This window comes from Plecotus auritus (genome assembly GCF_963455305.1).
Source record: "Plecotus auritus genome assembly, chromosome: 10".
NCBI classification, from domain to species: domain Eukaryota; kingdom Metazoa; phylum Chordata; class Mammalia; order Chiroptera; family Vespertilionidae; genus Plecotus; species Plecotus auritus.
In genome coordinates this window covers 34,691,940-34,710,786 of record NC_137785.1, presented here as the reverse complement: position 1 = coordinate 34,710,786, position 18,847 = coordinate 34,691,940, and the positions used below count along the sequence as shown (strand labels likewise).

The 18,847-nt window shown below is 37.9% G+C and overlaps 1 protein-coding gene across 5 annotated transcripts in view; it reads left to right on the top strand.

Annotated features, from left to right (window-relative positions):
* Positions 1-18,847, top strand: part of ZNF571 (zinc finger protein 571) — a 119,149-nt gene that overhangs the window by 21,526 nt on the left and 78,776 nt on the right. For 3 of the 5 annotated variants that reach the window (XM_080644809.1, XM_080644807.1, XM_080644810.1), the window contains exon 2: positions 10,418-10,506. The exons of the other annotated variants lie outside the window; for them this stretch is intronic. Coding sequence is in view for 1 of the 3 variants with exons in the window: in XM_080644807.1 (XP_080500933.1) it covers positions 10,498-10,506 (9 nt within the window). In the remaining 2 variants the exon portion in view is untranslated. The remainder of the gene's footprint in view (positions 1-10,417; positions 10,507-18,847) is intronic. 5 annotated transcript variants of the gene reach the window in all.

Below are 18,847 nucleotides of genomic sequence, written 5' to 3'. Positions count from 1 at the left end.
AACCACAGTTATAAGGTTACTCAAGAATCTTCTAGAAACCTCTGAGGAACTTAGTGAGACCTTTAAGGATCTTAATATATTTTATTGATTTTTTACAGAGAGGAAGGAAGAGTGATAGATAGAAACATCGATGAGAGAGAAACATCGATCAGCTGCCTCCTGCACACCTCCCACTGGGGATGTGCCCGCAACCAAGCCACATGCCCTTAACCGGAATCGAACCTGGGACCCCTCAGTCCGCAGGCCGACGCTCTATCCACTGAGCCAAACCGGTTTTGGCTTAAGGATCTTAATGAGAATGCAAAAAAAAAAAAAAAAAAAATGGAAAAGGACCAATCAGTAATTAAGCATACACTGTCTGAAATAAAGAATAATATACAGAAATTCAACAGTAGACTAAAGGACCCCAAGAATCAAACCAAAGATTTGAAATATGAGGAAGCAAAAAACACCCAAGCAGAAAAACAAAAAGAAAAAAGAATCCAAAAGTATGAAGATAGTGTAAGGAACCCTGGGGCAACTTCAAGTGTACCAACATCTGAATTATGGGGGTGCCAGAAGAAGATAGAGAGCAAGATACTGAAAACCTATTTGAAGAAATTATGACAGAAAACTTCCCCTACCTGGTGAAAGAAATAGACTTACAAGTCCAGGAAGCGCACAGAACCCCAAACAAGAGGAATCCAAAGAGGACCACACCAAGACACATCATAATTAAAATGCCAAGGGCAAAAGACAAAGAGAGAATCTTGAAGGCAGCAAGAGAAAAATGGTTAGTTACCTACAAGGGAGCACCCATATGATAGTCAGCTGATTTCTCAACAGAAACTATGCAGGCCAGAAGGGAGTGGCAAGAAATATTCAAAGTGATGAACAGCAAGAACCTACAACCAAGATTACTCTACCCAGCAAAGCTATCATGCAGAATTGAAGGTCAGATAAAGAGCTTCACAGACAAGAAAAAGCTAAAGGAGTTAATCACCACCAAACCAGGATTATATGAAATGCTGAAGGGTATTCTTTAAGAAGAGGAAGAAGAAAAAGGTAAAGATAAAAATTATGAACAATAAAGTGACAACAAATACATAGGTATCAACAAGTGAATCTAAAAATCAAGTGAATAAAAAATCTGATGAACAGAATAAACTGGTGAATAGAATCAGGGGCATAGAAAGGGAGTGGACTGACAATTCTCGGGGGGTAGGGGGTGTGGGGGGTGCGGGAAGAGATTGGAGAAAAATCTTACACCTATGGATGAGGACTGTGGTGGGGCGTAAGGGCATGGGGGGGAGAATTGGGTGGAGAGGAGCTATGAGGGGGGGAAGAGGAACATCTAATAATCTGAACAATAGAGTTATTTTTTTAAAAATATATTTTATTGATATTTCACAGAGAGGAAGGGAGAGGGATAGAGAGCCAGAAACATCGATGAGAGAGAAACATCGATCAGCTGCCTCCTGCACACCTCCCACTGGGGATGTGCCCGCAACCAAGGTACATGCCCTTGACTGGAATCGAACCCGGGACCTTTCAGTCCGCAGGCCGACGCTCTATCCACTGAGCCAAACCGGTTTCGGCAAGAGTTATTTTTTAAAAAAGAATAAAACTCAAAAAATAAGAGCTTGCAAGTGTTCCTTCCTCTTGAATTTTTTGGAACAGTTTGAACAGGGTAAGTGATAGTTCTTCTTTGAATTTTTGGTAAAATTCACCTGTAAATCCATCCAATCCAGGACTTTTGTTTGCTGGAAGTTTTTTTAGTGCTTCAATTTCATCAGTTGTTATTGACCTCCTCATGTTTTCTGATTGAGTTTTGGAAGATTGTATATTTCTGGGAATTTGTCCATTCCATCTATAATGTCCAGCGTGTTGGCATATATTTGTTCATAGTATTTGTATTTCTGTGGTGTCTGTTGTTATATTGCTTCTTTCATCTCTGTTTTTATTTATTTGGGTCCTCTCTTTTTGTTTCTTGATGATTCTGGCTAGAGGTTCATTGATCTTTTTTATCTTTTCAAAGTAAACCCGCCCTTGGATTTATTGATCTTTTGTACTTTTTTTTTTTTTCGTCTCTATGTCATTTATTTCTGCTCTGATCTTTATTATTTCCTTCCTTCTGCTTCCTCCAGGGTTTTCTTGCTATTCTTTTTCTAATTCATTTAGTTTTAGGATTAGATAGCTTATTAGTTCTTTTTCTTATTTCTTGAGGTAGGCCTGTAGTGCTATGAACTTCACTCTTAAGACTGCTTTTGCCATGTCCCATAGGTCTTGGGTGGTTGTGTGTTCATTTTCATTTGTTTCCAAGAAGTATTTAATTTCTTGTTGATCTAATTGGTAACCCATTCATTGTTTAGCCTTCATGTATTTCAGTGTTTTTGAATTTTTTTTATTGTAGTTGATTTATTTATTTATTTATCTATTTTTAATTGTTTGAAGTATTACAAATAGTAGTACATATTTCTCCTTTTTCCCCCTCCCCCCCATTGACCTTCCCCCGGCCTCCCCTTCCCCCCAGTACATGCCTTTACCCGCCCCCCCCCCGCCAGTGTTTTTTTATCCATTGGTTATGCTTATATGCATGCATACAAGTCCTTCAGTTGATCTCTTACAGCCCCCACCCCCCCGCCGCAACCTCCTCTGCCTTCCCGCTGTAGTTTGACAGTCTGTTCAATGCTTCTTTGCCTCTGTATCTATTTTTTCCCCCCATTTCATTCCTTTAAAAAATCTTGCCACTGCAGTCTAGAAATAAACATATAATAACAAAAAATGTTTGAGTCCCAATTTCCATGTCCAACAGTTCTGAGTCCCCGTTTCAATGTCAAACAGTTCCTTAAGTGTACATTTTAGCAATGATATCTGGATGGTGGGCACATGGTGGCAATGCAGGTCCGACCCTCTCTGGTTTGGTCCTAGGCAACTTGCTGCGTCGCACAGCTGCTGACTGCTAGCGTGGCAAGGCGTCGTCAGCATCTTCCATCTCTGGACTGTTTTTCCTCTTGTCTTCGTGGTTGGAGCTGACCTGTCAATTCCTCCCTGTTGCAGGAATCCACATGGTCTTGGAGTTGTTTTCTGAAAATATGCAAACATATTCTCGACCAAAAGTTAATAAAGGAATCTTTTCTGCATAACTGATTTGGGATCCTTTTTATTTTTGCCCAAACGATTTTCCTTTGTCTTATTTAGACACCATGTGTGTTTTTCATGGGTGTCTTGCTGTTAGCATTACAAATGAAAACTAATTTTGTAAAGTAAAAGTTTTCTAGATGTAATTTACTTATAGAATATTTTTCCTTACATGATATTACCCTTCTATCCCCCCTTTTTTGATTAATGGAGGCTTTTGTAACTTTTATAATGCAGTCTTGATGACTTTAAATTTTAATTTTTTGACAGAAATATGACTGCTTTAGTTTCATTGCATGTTCAGGAATTTTACGATGAGATGAACTACCAGTAGAAATTTTAGTTACCACATTAGGAACAGCTTTTTGTCCAGTACAATTAAATTTTCTTGAATATTCACTTATTTCAATTAGCCTATTTAAATTAATATGAAAACTTGATTATTATTTTACTGTCAAATTTAATACTCTACCAACAATCTTAGTTTACCCTGTAAATATTAGTGGAAAGGATTATTTGCATTCTTGAGTAGGCCCTGAGCATTCCTGGTGCTAGGCTGGATTTAGATATAGGGCAGCCAAGTCTCGGTCTGTTACCTGGGTCCCAATCTGAGCTGGGCCAAGTCCCTGTCTGTCACCTGTGTCCCGATCTGAGCTGGGCGAGGGAAGCAAAGCAGCCATGGGGGCAGGAGACCTCCCTCAGATGGGGTGAGGGTTCAGGCCCCTGCAAGGTTGGGGGGGTGAGGGTCTGTGCCCCACCTCTGATGATCCCCAAGTTCTCTCCTTATGGCCCCTCTGCGACTGTGCCTGTCTTAGGTTGTTCCTTCCCTGAGGAATCTTACCCGTCTCTGGCTAACCAGTCATCCTCCGGGGCCAAGCAGGGTGATGTGAGGTTCAGTTCTGTCTCCTTGGTAGCCTATGCCCCCGTGGCCTCCATGCCCAGTACCTGCCTTGGGATCCCCTGGCCTGCTGATGGGGCCTCAGCACTGATCACATATCTCGGGGAACTCAGGTTTCTTCTCCAGGGAGGGCCCAGCTCACACGATTGGGCGAGAGACAGATTCATGGTACCAGCCACCGCGAGGCTTCAAGCTCAGCATGAACAGAAAGCTCAGGCAACAGCTGAGGGCAATTGGATTGTGAGAAGAGGGTCCCTCTTGGCACAAAAGGCAAGAGGGGCCAATATAGAATGCTCAAGTGCCTTCCCAGCGCCTTAATTCCTTCTGAAAGGGATTATATCCTTTCATCTCCTTTTTTTTTTTTTTTTTAAATTGCTGCCAAACATTCCAAGAATTAGTTTGTAAGTTTGTTTGGGATAATTGTACAATATGCTGTTGTAAAATATCTAAAATTTTAATGACATTGTAGAATAATATCATGTAAGGATATTCTTTGCTCTAGGCCATGGCTATTAAATTTCAAACTGGCTGTCAATTTCTTTTTGTAACCTTATATAAACTTTGTCAGGGAGGCAAAAACACAAATTATTCCCCCATAACCCCCCACCCCCTACTTATGTCCCACCCCCTTGTTGTCTGTGTCCATTGATTAGGCTCATATGCATGCACACAAGTCCCTTGGTTGATCTCTCCCCCTTACCCCCACCCTCCCTACCTTCCCTGTGGTATGACATGCGGTTTGACGTTTCTCAGTCTCTGGATTTGTTCTTGTTCATCAGTTTATGCCGTTCATTATATTCCACAAATGAGTGAGATCATGTGATACTTATCTTTCTCTGCCTTGCTTATTTCACTTAACATAATACTCTCCATCTCCATCCATGTTGTTGCAAATGGTAGGAACTCCTTTTTTACCGCAGCGTAGTATTCCGTTGTGTAGATATCTGAGAAGATCATTCTTCTTGAATTTGTATAGACTTCTTTTGTGCCCTAACATGTGGTCTATCTTTAAGAATGTTCCATGTGCACTTGAGAAGAATGCATATTCTGTTGCTTTGGGGTGAAATGTTCTGTAAATATTGGTTAGATCCATCTGATCTAGTGTGCTTTTAAGTCCTCTGTTTCTTTGTTAATAGTTTGTCTGGAATATCTTCGCAGTGATGCCAGTGGGGTGATAAAGTCCCCCACTATGACTATTGTTGTCAATCTCTCTCCTAATGTTCACCAAGGGTTCTTTAGTGTACTTGGATGCTCCTATATTGGGTGCATATATGTTTACAAGGGTTATATTTTCTTGTTAAATCATTCCCTTTAGTATTATGAAGTGGCCTTCCTTGTCTCTTGTTATGGCCTTTGTTTTGAAGTCTATTTTGCCTGACATGAGTATTGCTATGCCAGCTTTCGTTTTCTTTCCATGTGCATGACTCATCAAAGAGAAACAAAGAGAAGATCCAAATAAATAAAATCAGAAACGAAAGCAGAGAAGTAATCACTGACACCACAGAAAAAACAAACAATTGTAAGAAAATACTATGAACAACTATATGCCAACAAGCTTGACAATGGGGATGAAATAGATAAATTCCTAGAAAAATATCAACTCCCAAAACTGAACAGGAAGAATCAGAAAACCTGAATAGGCCAATAACAACTGATGAAATAGAAGCAGTTATTAAAAAAAATCCCAGCACATAAAAGCCCAGGTTCAGATGGCTTCACAGGGGAGTTTTACCAAACATTGAAAGGAGAACTAACACCTATATTCCTCAAGCTATTCCAAAAAAATCCAAGAGGAAGGTACACTTTCAAGCTCTTTTTATGAGGCCATCATTATCCTAAGTTGAAAACCAGATAAAAATACTACAAAGAAAGAGAATTACAGGCCAACATCCCTGATAAACATAGATGCTAAAATCCTCAACAGAATATTAGTAAATCGGATGCAGCCATATATTAAAAAGATCATACACCAACCAAGTGGGATTTATTCCAGGGATGCAAGGCTCGTACAGTATTTGCAAATCAATAAATGTGATGCATCTCATAAACAAATTGAAAGACAAAAATCACATGGTCATGTCAATAGACGCAGAAAAAGCACTTGACAAAATCCAACACCTATTTTTGATAAAAACTCTCAGTGAAGTGGTAATAGAGGGACCATATCTCAACATGATAAAGGTCATATATGATAAACCTACAGTGAACATTATGCTCAATGAGCAAAAACTAAAACCATTTCTGCTAAGAGCAGGAACAAGACAGGGATGTCCACTCTTTTCACTCTTATTCAATATGGTACTGGGAGTCCTAGCTACAGCCATTGGACAAGAAGAAGAAACAGAAGGCATCCAAATTCTAAAGGAGGGAGTAAAACTCATTATTTGCAGATGATGTGATTTTGTACATAGAAAACCCTAAAGACTCCACCAAAAAACTGCTAGATTTAATAAATGAATTTGGCAATGCACCAGGATACAAAATCAACACCCAAAAATTGATGGCTTTTTTATACACCAAAAATGAATTCTCAGAGAAACTAAACAAACAATCCCACTTATCATTGCAACAACAACAACAATAAAAATGAAGATATTTAGGAATGAACTTAACCAAGGAGGCAAAAGACTTGTATTCAGAAAACTACAGAATGTTGAAAAGATAGAAGAAGATATAAAGAAGTTGAAGAATATACTGTGTTCATGGATTGATAGACTCAAATTCATCAAAATTTCCATACTACCCAAGGCAATCTACAGATTCAATGCAATTTCTATTAAAATTCCAACAGCATATTTTACAGAGCTAGAACAAATACTCCCTAAAATTTATGTGGAATCAAAAAAGAACCTGAATAGGTGCAGTAATCTTGAGAAAGAAAAAAAGTGGGAAGAATCACAATACCAGATTTCAAGTTATACTACAAAGTCAACGTAATAAAAATAGTCTGGTACTGGCACAAGAACAGGCATATAGATCAATGGAACAGAACAGAGACACCAGAAATCATCCCAAGCCATTATGTTCAATATTTGACAAAGGAGGCAAGAGCATACAATGGAGTCAAGACAGTCTCTTCAATAAATGGTGTTGGGAAAATTAGACAGATACATGCAAAAAAAAAAAAAAAAGAAAGAAAGAAAGAAAGAAAAAAGAAACTAGACCGCTAACTTCCACCATACACAAGAATAAACTGAAAATGGATAAAAAACTTAAATGTATGCTTTGAAACAATAAAAATCCTAGAAGAAACAATAGGCAGCAAAATCTCAGACATCTCGCATAGCAATATGTTTACAGATACATCTAGGGCAGTGGAAACTAAAGAGAAAATAAACAAATGGGACTACATCAAAACTAAAAGCTGCACAGCAAAAGAAACAACAAATTGAAAAGGGAGTCCACTCTTTTGGGAGAACATATTTGGCAATGATATATCTGATAAAGGGTTAATATCCAAATTATATAAGGAATTTATACAACTTAAAAGGAGGACAAACAATCCAATTAACAAATGGTCAAAGAACCTAAATAGACACTTCTCCAAAGAGGACATACAGATGGCCAAGAAACATGAAAAAATGCTCACAGTCACTGATTGTCAGAGAGATGCAATTAAAATGACAATGAGGTATCACCTCACACCTTTCACCAAATGACAAATGCTGGCAAGGATGTGGAGAAAAGAAGAACCCTAGTACACTACTGGTGGGAATGTAGATCAGGAAAACAGTATAGTGTTTCCTCAAAAAATTAAATATGGAACTGCCAGTTGACCCAGTGATCCCACTTCTAGGCATATATCCTACGAAACCCAAAACACCAATCAGAAAGAATACATGCACCCCTATGTTCATAGTGGCATTATTTACAGTAGTTAAGATCTGGAAACAGCCTAAGTGCCCATCAGTAGATTAGTGGATAAAAAAAGCTGTGGTGCATTTATACCATGGAATACTATGCAGCAGTAGAAAAGAAGAATCTCTTACTCTTTGAGACCATATGTTGGGACCTGGAGAGTATCATGCTGAGTGAAATAAGACAGAGAAAGGCAAGTATCACATGGTTGCACTCATATGTGGAATCTAAGTAACAAAATTAACTGATGAACAGTGGATTCAGACACATTGAAGCATGTAACAGTGTGGAATCTCAGAGGGAAGGTGAGGGTGGATGGTTGGGTGGGTGGGAGGTAATCAAAGACCTTGTATGCATATATGCATAACCCATGGACATAGACAGTAGGATGCTGAAGGCCTGGGGTGGGGGACAGGCGGGGGGCTGGAGGTGGTCAATTGGGGAAGAATGGGGACATAAGTAATACTTTCAACAATAAAGAATTATTAAAAAAAAATAAAATACCTGCAAAAAAACCCCCTAAAGAAACAAACCAACAATAACAACAAAAAAACCCCCACCTGCAAAAAAAACACACAAAACAAACAAAAAACCATAGCTGAGGAAAAAAATAAGTTTATAATTATATGGATCTAGTGGGAACAGTGTTGTTGGTCTCCTTTTTAGCTAATGCTCTGATACTAGAACAGGGGTGGGCAAACTTTTTGACTCGAGGGCCACAATGGGTTCTTAAACTGGACCGGAGGGCCGGAACAAAAGCATGGATGGAGTGTTTGTGTGAACTAATATAAATTCAAAGTAAACATCATTACATAAAAGAGTACGGTCTTTTTTTTTATTTCAATAGTTTTATTCATTTCAAACATTTTAACAAGAAGAATGTAAACACTAATTATTATAATTTGAAACTTCAAAAAATGGAGGAATCATAGCACAATAACATACCTTATATTGAAGATGGCAAAGGCAAAATAAAATTGCCTAACAAAGGAAAGGTACAAAAGCCTTTCAAATTAAACTTAAATATAATAAAATAATTTAAAACTAAAACAAATAGAAAAGAACAAAATGTAAATTAAACATTTTCTTTAGTGCAACTTCCAAATTATGCCCGGGACGTAGATGTAGATGGCAATGTAGACTGGGTTGAAAGGTTTTTGGTCTTTAAAACATCAACTTCAGTGGGAACAGTGTTGTTGGTCTCCTTTTTAGCTAATGCTCTGATACTGTGCTCTCCAGGGGCGTGTCTCCCTACATCACCACAATAACGTGTCTATGAATTCCCAGGGTGATGTTGGGGGACGAGTCCGCGGGCATTGCAAGGAGCCTCTGGAAGATTGAGAGGTTGTTCCTTCTACTGAATGGGCGGATATAAATCCGCCCACTCAGAAGAAGGAGCTTCGGCCGTGTTTCCCGACGTTGCCATGTTAACACTGCTGCTGGTGAAGGAGCGGAGGGGAGAGCAAGAGAACCCTCTGCTCTTTCGGCTCCGCGGGCCGGATAGAACAGCCGAACGGGCCGGATCCAGCCTGCGGGCCGTAGTTTGCCCATGGCTGATCTAGAACCTCTTGCATAGAGCATGTTTGTCAAATACCTAGATTTATCTACTTTAGTATTATTGCTTAATCAGGAATGCTGGTTTGTTTGAGAAAGTTTTATCATGTAAACTTGGTTTTATTCAGAAATTTACTGAGATGTTTAAAAACAACTTTAAAAAGTCTCAGCACTAATGGTAACACCACTTGTGAGATTTGACTTGTGAATAGCACACACTTATAGAAGCCTTAATTTGTAGATAATAAATTTCATTTATTCTACACACTTACTTGTATACGCACATATTTAATATACATATATCGCTTTTTTTCTTTTTTTAAAATATATTTTATTGATATTTTAAAGAGAGGAAGGGAGAGGGATAGAGAGTTAGAAACATCGATGAGAGAGAAACATCGATCAGCTGCCTCCTGCACACCTCCCACTGGGGATGTGCCCGCAACCAAGGTACATGCCCTTGACCGGAATCGAACCCGGGACCCTTCAGTCCACAGGCCGACACTCTATCCACTGAGCCAAACCAGTTTTGGCTATATCGCTTTTTTTCAAAATGGTTAACATAAATAAAAATATGTCAACAATACTTAGTTGAATATTATCATCTTACAAATCTAAATTTGTTCATTTTATTTAGTTATAAGCACTTAATTATTTGTGCCTTCTGTAGTTGTGTGTGATCATTATTATACTGAAATATAACAGTTGGTCATTATTCATTTTTGGCATAATGTGTAAATGTGTTGTTATCCATAAGTTTTATTTCGGGAATGGTAGAGTAGTTTTTTATAAATATATATTTTTTTAATATAGAGAGCACTGAGTTTGACAGAGGTATGAACCACCACCTGTATCCTCCTGCTTAGTGTGTATTTTGGGAATGGGAGCAAGTGACAGGAAGAGGAGAGCAACAAAGGTAATTCTAACATAACTCATTTGGAGCTTTGTGAAAGGCATAGTCTCATGGTTCTATTTTCTCCTCTCCAGCACTGCCTTTTCCAGATGCTGTGCTTCTCCAAGATAGGAATCCAGGAGAGGATTAATCATTTCATACAGCCATAAAAATCATGGCTCAGGTAACTTGGTGTTTTCTCCTTTCATGTTTTTCTTTGGTTTTGTTTTTACATAGTATGTGCATATTTGCATTCCGTATTTCTGAAACTTCCTTCCTAACTGACCCCACTCAGGAATATGCTCCCCAGGTTATTCCATTCTTATAAATGACTAGAGGCCCGATGCACAAAATCTGTGCAAGGGGCTCGGCCCTCACATCCGTGGTAGCTACCTCGGCCCTCGCAGCCCCGGCTTCATCTGGAAAGTCGTCTGGACAGGCATCGGTGTTGCTGTTCGGCCATACGGTCTAATTAGCATATTATGCTTTTATTATTATAGATAGTGTCGTCTTTAAGTATGTCTTTCTAATCTAACCTATATTCATATCCTTATTTACTAATCCATTGAACATCTTTAACTAGAATTACTGAGTGATACAGCAAAAGAAAATTTCCTGATTTTATAAGATAGAGAAGAATGTTAAATGGTACCACACATGAGAAAACTTTGATCTACTCTTTAGACCTAAATTTCCCAGTTAAGCAAGGTAGGAGTTGGTTTTGACACTGCTCAGTCTCCATAAATTGCAAAAGCCCAGGCTTTGTGAGCTTTATGATTAAGGAGTGAATACAGAGAGATCATGGATCTTCCCTGGAAATCCATAATTGATACCAATAACATAGATGATTTTGAGATTCAATATTGTGTGTTAATCTTGAATGTGTAAGTTTGAATTAATATTTTCTACCTTTATGTTGCTTAAGACAAGAAAAAGTCATGTTCAATATGTTCATCATCTTGATTAATAATAACAAGAAAGATCATCATTCATATGCAAAAGCTGTTGAGAATTACAAACTCCCCAAAACAAGAAATGCTTATGAGATTTTTATATAACATACAATGTTCAAATATACATGTCATTAAGTCAAGATATATTGATTATTTGGAGCAATTCTGCAGCCTATTAAAAATACTTACTAAATTATTAGTAACAAGGAAAATGCTTATGATGCAATATTCTGATATAACAACAAACTTGATTTTAAAATTTCTTCATTTTTTTTGCAAATAGTATTTTATGATAGATATAAGATTTTACAGAAACATTTACCCAATTACTTTTCTTATTTATATTTTAGTACATTTTTTATTTTTCAATTACAGTTGATATGTAATATTATATTAGTTTCAGGTGTACAACATACCTTTTAGGCATTGCTCATCCTGATAAAACTAGTACCCATATGACACCATACATAGTTATGACAAATTTTGACTACATTCCCTATGTTATATTTTACTTTTAGTCCTTTCATCTTTTTCACCCATGCTCTTAATTCCCCTTCCATCTGTCAACTGTCAAAATGTTCTCTGAATCTTTGAGTCTATTTCTATTCTGCTTGTTCATTTATTTTGTTTTTTAGAAATCATATGAAATTTTTCTTTCTATGTCTGACTTCTTTCACTCAGCACAAAACTCTTTATGTCTATTCATGTTATTGCAGATGGCAAGATTTCATTCTTTTTTTTATAATTGAGTCATATCCCATTGTATATATGTACCACTTTTTCTTTATTCATTCACCCCTATTGATGGACACTTAGGTTGCTTCCATATCTTGGCTGTTGTAAATAATGCTGCAATGAGCATGTAGATACATATATATTTTTGAATTAGTGTTTTGGGTTATTTTGAATAAATACCAATAAGTGGAATTGCTGGGTGCTTCTTTGTCTTGTTATAACCTATATTTTAAAGTCTATTTTGACCAATATAAGTATTGTTACACCAGCTTTTTTTGTTTTTGTTTTTTTCCATTTTCATGAAATATCTTCTATCCCTTTACTTTTGGTCTGTTTGTGTCTTTTGATTTTAAGTGAGCCTCTTGTGGACAGCATATGTAAGGGTCTTGTTATTTTATCCATTTAGCCACCCTATGTCTTTTGATTAGAGCATTTAATCCATTTGCTTTTAAAGTAATTATTCATAGATATATATTTATTGCCATTTTATTACTCATATTTTTTATCTTTTTATTTCTTTTTCCCCTCCTCCTCCTCTTCCTCCTCCTCCTCCTCCTCCTCCTCCTCCTCCTCCTCCTCCTCCTCCTCCTCCTCCTCCTCCTCTTCCTCCCCCCTTTGGTGTTTCTTGTAATACTGGTTTGGTGGTGATGAATGCTTTAACATTTTGTTATCTCAGAAGCTCTTTGTCCTTTGATTGTAAGTGATAGCTTTTCTGGGTAGAGTAATCTTGGTTATAGGTTCTTGTTTTTCATCACTTTAAATATTTTATGCTAATCTTCTAGCCTGCAAAGTTTCTGTTGACAGCCTTATGGGAGCTTCCTTTTAGGTAACTAATATTTTTCTCTTACTACTTTTAAGATTCTCTCTTTGGCCCTAACCGGTTTGGCTCAGTGGATAGAGCGTCGGCCTGCGGACTGAGGGGTCCCGGGTTCGATTCCGGTCAAGGGCATGTACCTTGGTTGCGGGCACATCCCCAGTGGGGGGTATGCAGGAGGCAGCTGATTGATGTTTCTCTCCCATCGATGTTTCTAGCTCTCTATCCCTCTCCCTTCCTCTCTGTAAAAAATCAATAAAATATATTTAAAAAAAAAAGATTCTCTCTTTGTCTTTAACCTTGGGCATTTTAATTATGAGGTGTCTTGGTGTGGGCTTCTTTGGGTTCATCTTGTTTGGGACTCACTGTGCTTCTTGGACTTGAGTGTCTTTTTTCTTCACCAGATTAGGAAAGTTTTCAGTCATTATTTTAAAAGCATGTTTTCAATTCCTTAATCTCTCTCTTCTCCTTCTACTACCCTTTTGATATGAATGATGGTATGCTTAATATTGTTGTGTCAGAGTTTCCTTAAACTATCCTTTTTTTTTTTTTTTTTGCTACACTAATTGGGTGTTTCCTGCTACCTTGACTTCCAAATCGCTGATTTGATCCTCTGCTTCATCTAATCTGATGTTGATTCTTTCTAGTGTATTCCTCATTTTAGTTAGTGTGTTCTGCATTTCTGAATGGTTCTTTTTTTATGGTCTTCAGGTGTGGATTTTTAAAATGCTGTTGAAGTTCTCACTAAGTTCCTCAAGTATTCTTATAATTGTTGTTTTGAAGTCTGTATCTGGTAATTTGATATCCTTCATTTCATTTCTTTTTCTGGAGATGTCTCCTGTTTTTCCATTTGGGACATGTTTCTTTGTCTCACCATTTTGGCTGCCTTTCTATGTTTGTTTCTGTATATTTGGTAGATCTGCTATATCTCCAAGTCTTAGTAGGATGGCTTTATGTAGTAGGTATTCTCTACAGCTCAGTGGGTAGCCTCTCCTGTCATCTGAGCTGGGCAGTTTATACATACCCTGTGTGTGGGCTATGTGTATCTTCCTTGATTGTTGTTGGTATATCAGAGGGAGGGATTGACCAGCCATGACTACAGTGGAGGAACTACAGTGCAGAGGCTGACCCCACAGAGTAAAACTTGCCTCAGTGGGGCTCTGGTGCCCACCAAGTCTGCCCGTGGAGTGTGTTGCTCATGGAGGTGGTTGGGTGGTACTCCAGTTTAGTATGAAGCTGGCCACACACTGGCTCTGGAGCTTTTTGGAAGGTTCAGACCAAGGTTAGCTGCTACCTGTGCCTTGCCCAGGGCTACTTGGCATGAGCTACAAAGTGATCTGCAGATGGGTGCTACTTGTGCTAGGAGGTGCCTTATATGATGTTATTTCAAGGTTGTTTTTAAGTAATTGACTGAATTTCTTCTTATTCTCAAATGAATGGATTTAAATTACTAGAGGTAGTAATTTATTCTCATATGAATGGTTTTAAATTACTTGGAGATGCCTGGGAAAAACCAAGGTGTGAACCAAGTTTGGCTGGTGCTAGTGCCAGGTCTGGGACCACTTAGCAAGAGGTACCTGGCATGTTGAGGTCAGATGCTGCTTGTTTGGGGCTGTGAATGTTTGAGCGAATATAGGAAAGTCCACAGCATGAGCCAAGACAGGCCATTTTTATAGGAAAGCCACTGGAAGTGGCTTAAATGGCCCTGCAAATTGGTTGGGCAGGGTGTCAGGGACTCTTATTTCTTAAATAATAAATAAAAAGGAAAACTTTCATTTATTGAGCAGGTAGGATATACAAGATACAGATTGTACAGGGTGCTTCTGTATGCTATTTCATTTAATTGGGACATTGCATTTTATTTTTATTTTTTTTCTTTTCAAATTTTTATTAAGGTATTATATGTGTACATATCTTACCATTGCCCCCCACCCCCACCCCACTCCCATACATGCCCTCACCCCCCAATGTTTTGCATCCGTTGGTTACTCTTATATACATGCATATAAGTCCTTCAGTTGATCTCTTATTTCCCCCACCTCTCCCTAACCTTACCCCTGTAATTTGACAGTCTGTTTGATGCTTTACTGCCTCTGTAACTATCTTTTTGTTCATCAGTTTATAATGTTTTTCATTATCCCCAAATGAGTGGGATCATGTGGTATTTTTCTTTCATTGACTGGCTTATTTCACTTAGCATAATGTTCTCTAATTCCGTCCAAGTGCCTACAAATGGTAGTAATTCCTTCTTTTTTACGGCAGCATAGTATTCCATTGTGTAGATGTACCATAGTTTTCTGATCCAGTCATCTGCTGATGGGCACCTAGGCTGTTTCCAAATCTTAGCTATTGTAAATTGTGCTGCTATGAACATAGGGGTGCATATATCCTTTCTGATTGGTGTTTCTGGTTTCTTAGGATATATTCCTAGGAGTGGGATTACTGGGTCAAATGGGAGTTCCATTTTCAGTTTTTTGAGGAAACTCCATACTGTTCTCCACAGTGGCTGCACCAGTCTGCATTCCCACCAGCAGTGCACGAGGGTTCCTTTTTCTCCGCATCCTCGCCAACACTTGTCGTTTGTTGATTTGTTGATGATAGCCATTCTGACAGGTGTGAGATGGTATCGCATTGTTGTTTTGATTTGCATCTCTCAGATAATTAGTGACTTTGAGCATGTTTTCATGTGTCTCTTGGCCTTCCTTCTGTCTTCTTTCGAAAAGATTCTATTTAGGTCCGTTGCCCATTTTTTTATTGGATCCTTTATCTTCCTTTTATTAAGTTGTATAAGCTGCCTGTAGATGTTGGAAATTAAACCTTTATCAGTGATACCATTTGCAAATATGTTCTCCCATACAGTGGGGTTTCTTGTTGTTTTGTTGATGGTTTCTTTTGCTGTGCAAAAGCTTTTTATTTTGATGTAGTCCCATTTGTTTATTTTCTGTTTGGCTTCCATTGCCCTAGGGGCAGTATCACTGAAAAAGTTCTTTTGGCATATGTCTGAGATTTTGCTGCCTGTGGATTCCTCTAGTATTTTTATGGTTTCCCGTCTTATATTTAAGTCCTGTACCCATTTTGAGTTTATTTTTGTGTATGGTGTAAGTTGGTGATCTAGTTTCATTTTTTTGCATGTATCTGTCCAATTTTCCCAACACCATTTATTAAAGAGACTGTCTTGACTCCATTGTATGCTCATGCCTCCTTTGTCAAATATTAAATGCGCATATTGGTTTGGGTCGATATCTGGATTCTCTATTCTGTTCCATTGATCTATATGTCTGTTCTTGTGCCAGTACCAGGCTGTTTTGAGGACAGTGGCTTTGTAATACAGCTTGAAATCTGGTATTGAGATCCCTCCTACTTTATTCTTCTTTCTCAGGATTGCTGTGGCTATTCGGGGTCTTTTTTTATTCCAGGTGAATTTTTGGAGAGTTCTTTCTAGATCTGTGAAATACGCCGTTGGTATTTTAATGGGGAGTGCATTGAATCTATAGATTGCTTTGGGTAGTATGGACATTTTAATGATGTTGATTCTACCAATCCATGAACATGGTATGTTCTTCCATCTGTTTACATCTTCCTCTATCTCTTTTTTCAGTGTCCTGTAGTTTTCCGCATATAGGTCTTTTACCTCCTTGGTTAGGTTTATTCCTAAGTATCTTAATTTTTTTGGTGCGATGGAAAATGGGATTGCTTTTTTAGTCTCTCTTTCTGTAAGTTCATTGTTGGTGTATAGAAATGCCATAGATTTCTTGGCGTTAATTTTGTATCCTGCTACATTGCCGAATTCATTTATTAAGTCTGTTAGTTTTTTGATGGAGTCTTTCGGGTTTTTTATGTACAATATCATGTCATCTGCAAATAAGGACAGCTTTACTTCTTCTTTTCCAATTTGGATGCCTTTTATTTCTTCTTCTTGTCTAATTGCAGTGGCTAATACTTCCAGTACTATGTCAAACAGGAGTGGTGAGAGTTGGCATCCCTGTCTTGTTCCTGTTCTTAGGGGAAATGGTTTTAGTTTTTGCCCATTGAGTATAATGTTAGCTGTGGGTTTATCATATATAGCTTTTATTATGTTGAGGTATGATCCTTCTATTCCCACCTTGTTGAGAGTTTTTATCAAGAAAGGGTGTTGGATTTTGTCAAATGCTTTTTCTGCATCAATTGATATGACTATGTGATTTTTATCTCTCAATTTGTTTATGTGATGTATCACATTTATTGATTTGCGGATATTGAACCATCCTTGCATTCCTGGGATAAATCCTACTTGGTCATGGTGTATGATCTTTCTGATGTACTGCTGGATCCTATTTGCTAGAATTTTATTGAGGATTTTGGCATCTACATTCATGAGAGATATTGGCCTGTAATTCTCCTTCATTGTGTTGTCTTTATCTGGTTTTGGTATTAGGGTGATGCTGGCTTCATAGAAGGAGCTTGGAAGTGTTCCTTCCTCTTGAATTTTTTGGAATAGTCTGAGGAGGATAGGTTTTAGTTCTTCCTTGAATGTTTGGTAGAACTCTCCTGTGAAGCCGTCTGGCCCTGGGCTTTTGTTTGCCGGAAGCTCTTTGATGACTGCTTCAATTTCTTCCATAGTTACTGGCATGTTGAGCTGTTTAGATTCTTCCTGATTGAGTTTTGGAAGGTTATATTTTTCTAGGAATATGTCCATTTCCTCCAGGTTGTCCAGTTTGTTGGAATAGAGTTGTTCGTAGTATTTTTTAACAATCCTTTGTATTTCGGCGGGATCTGTTGTTATTTCACCTCTTTCATTTCTGATCTTGTTTATTTGGGTCCTCTCTCTTTGCTTCTTGGTGAGCCTGGCTAGAGGTTCATCAATCTTGTTTATCCTTTCAAAGAACCAGCTCTTGGTTTTGTTGATTTTTTGTATTGTTTCTTTGGTCTCTATGTCGTTTATCTGTGCTCTGATCTTTATTATTTCCTTCCTTCTGCTTACACTGGGCTTTTCTTGTTGCTCTTTTTCTAACTCTTTGAATTGTTGGGTTAGGTAATTTATTACCCCTGTTTCTTGTTTTTTGCAGTAGGCTTGTAGAGCTATGAACTTCCCTCTCAGGACTGCTTTCGCTGTGTCCCATAGATTTTGGATTGTAGTGTTTTCATTGTCATTTGTTGTCATGATGTTTTTTATTTCTTCTTTGATCTCTCTGGTAACCCAGTCATGGTTTAATAGCATGCTGTTTAGTCTCCATGTGTTTGATTTCTTTGGGTTGTTTTTATTGTAGTTGATTTCCAGTTTTATGCCACTGTGGTCTGAGAAGATGCTTGATATGATTTCTATCTTCTTGAATTTGAAGAGACTTTGCCTATGTCCCAACATATGGTCTATCTTTGAAAATGACCCATGTGCACTTGAGAAGAATGTATATTCTGTGGCTTTGGGGTGAAATGTTCTGAAGATGTCAATTAATTCCATCTGGTCTAGTGAGTCATTTAGGATTGATGTTTCTTTGCTGATGTTTTGTTTAGAGGATTTGTCCAATGGTGATAGTGGGGTATTAAAGTCTCCTACTATGATTGTATTGCTGTCAATCTCTCCCTTGATATCCTCCAGGAGTTTTTTTATGTATTTGGGTGCTCCTGTATTGGGTGCATATATGTTTACCAGAGTTATTTCTTCTTGTTGGATTGCTCCCTTTAGTATTATGAAATGGCCTTCCTTATCTCTTGTTATGTCCTTCAGTTTGAGATCTAATTTGTCAGAAATAAGTATTGCTACCCCAGCTTTTTTTTCAGTTCCATTTGCCTGGAAAACCTTTTTCCATCCCTTCACCCTCAGTCTGTGTGCGTCTTTTTTTCTGAGGTGGGTTTCTTGTAGACAGCAGATATATGGGTCGTGTTTTCTTATCCAATCCGTTACCCTATGTCTTTTGATTGGGGCATTTAATCCATTTACATTTAAAGTTATTATTGATAGGTACTTATTTGTCGTCATTCCTATTCTTTACCCCTGTGTTACTTCTTTGCTTCCTGTTTCTTTCTTTCTTTTTTTTTTTTTTTTT